Source organism: Etheostoma cragini, chromosome 5, assembly GCF_013103735.1.
Source record: "Etheostoma cragini isolate CJK2018 chromosome 5, CSU_Ecrag_1.0, whole genome shotgun sequence".
Taxonomy (NCBI): Eukaryota; Metazoa; Chordata; class Actinopteri; order Perciformes; family Percidae; genus Etheostoma; species Etheostoma cragini.
Genome location: NC_048411.1, coordinates 29,671,578 through 29,676,827, shown reverse-complemented (window position 1 = coordinate 29,676,827; position 5,250 = coordinate 29,671,578). Strand labels below are relative to the sequence as shown.

The 5,250-nt window shown below is 42.6% G+C and overlaps 2 protein-coding genes across 2 annotated transcripts in view; one reads left to right on the top strand and one right to left on the bottom strand.

Moving 5' to 3' along the window:
- Window positions 1–2,122, bottom strand: part of c5h9orf85 (chromosome 5 C9orf85 homolog) — a 3,611-nt gene extending 1,489 nt beyond the window's left edge. Inside the window, exons 1-2 of the mRNA XM_034872313.1 lie at window positions 1,869–2,122; window positions 505–613 (exon numbers count right to left, since the gene is read on the bottom strand). Of these exons, the coding sequence (XP_034728204.1) occupies window positions 505–613; window positions 1,869–1,970 (211 nt within the window). The 5' untranslated portion in view covers window positions 1,971–2,122. The remainder of the gene's footprint in view (window positions 1–504; window positions 614–1,868) is intronic.
- Window positions 2,123–2,373: 251 nt separating this feature from the next.
- Window positions 2,374–5,250, top strand: part of abhd17b (abhydrolase domain containing 17B, depalmitoylase) — a 13,802-nt gene continuing 10,925 nt past the window's right edge. Inside the window, exon 1 of the mRNA XM_034870918.1 lies at window positions 2,374–2,913. The gene's annotated coding sequence lies outside the window, so the exon portion shown is untranslated. The remainder of the gene's footprint in view (window positions 2,914–5,250) is intronic.

Genomic DNA, 5,250 nt, shown 5'->3' with positions numbered 1-5,250 from the left:
GTTATATTACGATAAACATCTGCACTAAGCGACGCGATACACTTCTCCATGTTGAGAAAAATGTGCGATTAATTGAGCTGAATGTGACATTAATGTGATTAAATATTTTAAACTAGTTATTTCAAGTTTCCCATCCGGGATGATGAAGTGAGATGAATTTGCAGTGTTTATTATTATTATTATTATTATTATTACTGCTTTATTGTTCACATGCTGCCTTCTAGAATTGTCTTAATTTATTTTGTACAGTTATTTCATTTTGTATATGTGTAGTATAGTATATATATATACATATATATATATATAGTAGATTTTGCAGATTAAGAATTCTATTGTTCAGGGAAACACATGACAATAAAACTTTGAAAACTGAATTGATGAAACTTGTTGTGAACCTGCAAGTGTTTGGTGTATAAATAAAGTATACTATAATAATATATAATCCAGATTGTACTTCATGCATTACCTGTAAGGTGCAGTTCTGCAGTATCTAACAGTGTACTTACCATTTTTTGGGCTGTGTCAGTGTCTTGTATTTGTTGTACTTCACTTTCCACTCGAGTACACCTTTACAATGTTGACAGAGTCCATCGTGTATCTTTGATTTCGCCTTCTATAAATTCAGACCACATAAGCAGAGAAAAGAAGAGGAACTTTACAATAAAGTTGTAATAATTCATAATTTCTACTGTTTATTGATCCCTAGTGTTTTGTTAGTAATCACTACACCACAGAGTGGGGGGGCTGGGGGGGTACAGTGCCCTGCTCAAGGGAGCCTGGCATTGCGAGGTGAGGAATGGCGGTCAATGGGATGCTAATGGTGGCTGAGTGCTAGGTAGCATCAAAACGGCGCCATAGGAGCTACGCTTGGAGAGGAGAGGCTGACCCCCCCCCCCCCCCCCCCCCCCCCCCCCCCCCACAGGTGAAGTGGCATCTCTCCAGCTAGAGATCCACTCTCCGTAATTTGGTCCGTACGGGGACTTGAACCAGCAACCCTCCGGTTCCCGACCCAAATCCCTTCAGACTGAGCTGCTATCACTCCCCAAAATGAAGTGCATCCTCATTGACAACCATGATGGAAGCAGAAGAAGCCGTTTGCTGGGGGGCTGTAGCTCAGTCTGTAGGGGATTGGGAACCGGAGGGTTGCTGGTTCAAGTCCCAGTAAATGGGCTGTATTTATATAGCGCTTTTCTAGTCTTAACAGCTACTAAAAGAACTAGTTTTAAGAGCTTTTACAGGAACCGTTCACACACATTCATACACTGTGGCCGAGGGTGCTAAGGTGCTACTCCGATGCCCAAGGACACTTCAGCATGGGACTGTAGGGCCAGGGATTGAACCCCCAACCTTCCAATTGGCAGGCAACCGCTCTACCACTGAGCCAGAGCCGCCCATTATGGACCAGAGTAGGGTAGCTGGACAGGTGCCAGTTCACCTCCTGGGCACTGCCAAAGTGCTCTTGAGCAAGGCACCGAACCCCCAACTGCTCGGGCGCCTTTCCATGTGCAGCCCCCCCCCCACACTCTGACATCTCTCCATTTGCGCATGTAAGGTACTGAGCATGCGTGTGATGACAACACAGTAAATTCCCATTATTATTATTAAAACAACATCGTTTCAGAAGTTAAATGCTAATAATAATAATAATAATAATAATAATAATAATAATAATAATAATAACTTTTAAGATACAAGTTAAATTGCTAAAATAAGTCAAGTACAGGCTCATCTCTACACAAGAGCGCGTTGTTACCTTTATCACAACTTTAAGAGAGTATTTATATATATATTGGTTAAACTCAGTGTTACGCAGGCTAGCGTGCTAACGTTGCACACGACACGTTAACGTGACGTCCAGGTTCACGCACCTTCACTTGGACCGTCGCTCCGTACTTGTCGGGTTTGAAGGCGAAGCTGTTTTGATGCTTCTGGCCTCGCGACCGAGATACGTTACCTTTCTGAGAACTCATCTTGTTTCCCAATTTTCAGTTACACATGTTGCGTGGGGATACAAATCCGGAAACACATGCACCAACCCGGAAGAAGTACGAGCGCGTCACAAAACGTCACTGACTGAGGTCAAAACCATGGAAACGGACGAACCCTCCAATTTTTCTCACAAGTGTTTAACACAAAGAGGCTTAATTTTTGGTTAAAATTAATCAAAAACGAATTTTGTTGAAATAAATTTAGAATTCCCTACGCTGGTTTACGTGTAGAATTGTTGTTTTTTACCTCTCGAGTGCTGATTGGACTGTGCCTCACACTAGTAATCTCCCATTGGCTCTCCTGAACGTCAATCAAAATGGCCGCCACCATCACCCTGCGGCCGACAGGGGACCGCCCATACAAAGTTCACGCGTCGTTCCATTGGCGCGCTCGTTTCCTCAACCTCTTTTCTATTGGTCCGCAGTGCCATCAATCACGTGCCCTCCTTCCTCAAGAAGCAGAGTGATTTCTAACGACAGTGGGGATGTTTCGGAGGCAAACGGCGGTACGGTGAAGTGATTTACCAAACCACCACGGACCTGAGGACATAATTAAGTTAATTTTAGGCCTTTATTGAATGTACCCATGTCGCTATTAAGCTGTATCGCCTTGGACATTTTGAATGAAGCGACCCCGTTGTCATTCAGGACTATACGTTGAGAAAAAAACCGAGTGGAAGGGAAAAAGAAACGACGATTTTCGGAGGTCTGGACCCGGAGGACGACGCTGACATCGCCGACAAAAAGCCCAGCTAGGACCCGGAACCGAGGATAAGCTGTCCGAGGATAACCCTGTCAATCTCCTGGCGTCGAGGAGAAGATAAGTTGGCTGGCTCGGTGTGAAGATAACACCTAAATACGGTGAATACTGTCAGTTAAAAATAGGAGGATAACAAAAACGAGCGTCCAACGGCCGCGCGCCAAGGTAACGATGCGATTCCCCTGCTTTGTTTATGATAAAACACGCATATTTGCGTGATTTGTGTTGCTTGGTTAACTGGCCCATTACACTTGGCAATACCATGTCTAGCCACGGGAATTTAACCCTCCACTGACCAGCATGAAGTCATTGTAATCTCTCTCTGAAAAAATTACTGCCCCTCCACCACTATTTTACGGTAAATTGCTGCAGGCTCCATTCTGGCTAGAAATAAAGGAAGCAAATAGCGAAATAAAGGAAGCAAATAGCCTCTACTGTGCGTTTTAACCCTTAAATTTGAATGTCACAGCATTTCGTAGAAGTAGCTTTCAGAGATTAAAAATGGTTGTAAAATGTAGTCCCCTGACTTCATCTCTGAAACAGCCAATTGTTTGTAATAGGGACACAGGTAATTGTGTGTGTGTGTGTGTGTGTGTGTGTTACGTGACAGGTGATTTGTGGGCTCATCACATGTGTCTGCAAGATCCAACAGCTGGTTAGCCAACATATGTATTAGGGTTTGACTGACAGACACTCACAAAGAGAGACAGACAGTCCTTTAAAAAAATCCGATGTGCCGATATTCCGCCGATATACATTTTACTAAAAATCCAGAAACTCATAACAAACAGATTTCCCTAACATTAGTTATTTGTAGTTATTATTGAGTTCTCACTGAGAGGATATGATTTTGATTCGTCAGAACGGAGGATCATCACAATATGTTCAATTTCTGATCAATAAAATGTATAAAAATACAACCTTAAAATATGAAACTTAACCCTCATTTGGTCCTTGGGTCACATTGACCCGTTTTAAGTTAATCTTTTGTACATTAAAAATATAAAACTTAGGAAAAAAACAGAAAAAAGCACCCATAACATTGAAAAACTGGTAATAAAGTTTATTTTTTATTTTTTATTGTTGATGGGAAAAACACAAGGGTTAAAGCCCATGTTGCAGGCTAACCACCACTGTTGATTATTGGGTACAAAAAGCACTCAAGATATGTATATATCATTTAAAAAAATGTCTCCAAATAGGGTTAAAAGTTAGCTTTTGGTATTCGCGGGTTTATTAAGTCAATTCGTCGATGACTTCACACTGGGGAGCGAAGGCTCAGCCCGGTACTAGGACTACGAGACTGACTGGGATGATGAAGAGGAGGAAGAGGAGGAAGAGGTAGACTCTTTGTAGTCTTTCGAGCGTCTAAACTAACTAAACTATGCATCGCCAACACTCATAACACGGTTGACGTGTTTTTATCAGAACCATTTCTCATTATGACTTAACATAAAAAATAAATAAATAAAAGGCCAATACCGATATAGATCGGGAAATGCCTAATATCGGCTGATAATATTGGCACGCTGATATATCGGTCGGGCTCTAATCCTCAAGTTTGTAAAGTAAGATGTAGCTTTGCAACCATCAGGTGTTAGGGAAGCGGAGGGTGCAGCTTACAGCTCGTGCTCCATCATGTAGGTACGGGACGGTCGTTCCCCGATGTGAGCCGAGTGCAAACTTGAGTCGTGCATGCTCAGATTTAAACGGTTTACAGCATATCGTGTAATATTGAAATATCGCCCCGCCATCAGCTGATCTGACGATGCCTAAATCCTTTCGTGACATTTCAGACCGGATCATGGTCCCCTCCGAGCCCGGCACGCACCAGTATTGTAATTGTTTGTATTTACTTTACCATTCCTTTCAGACTGAGTCATATGAAAGGCTCCTGATCCCTAAACAAGACGTTCACTGCATGCAGACAGGCTGTAAAAACGTCTTATGACATTATGAAGACATCATTAAGGGCAGTTACAGCCATTCCCCCTGATATCATATAATCTAAAGAACACAGAATAAGATATGGTGATACCTCATCATAGCAGTTAGAAATGGTACTATCCACTACTGTTACCACTGCTACAGTAGGTACTAGTACTGTTACCACTGCTGCAAAGGGTACTAGTTCTGTTACCACTGCTACAGTAGGTACTGGTACTGCTACAGTAGGTACTACTACTATTGTCACCACTGCTACAGAGGGTACTAGTACTGTTACCACTGCTACAGAGGGTACTAGTACTGTTACCACTGCTACAGAGGGTACTAGTACTGTTACCACTGCTACAGACGGTACCAGTACTGTTACCACTGCTACAGGAGGTACCTGTACTGTTACCACTGCTACAGTAGGTACTAGTACTGTTACCACTGCTACAGTAGGTACTAGTACTGTTACCACTGCTATAGTGGTACTAGTACTGTTACCACTGCTACAGTAGGTATTACTACTGTTTCCACTGCTACAGTAGGTATTACTACTGTTACCACTGCTAC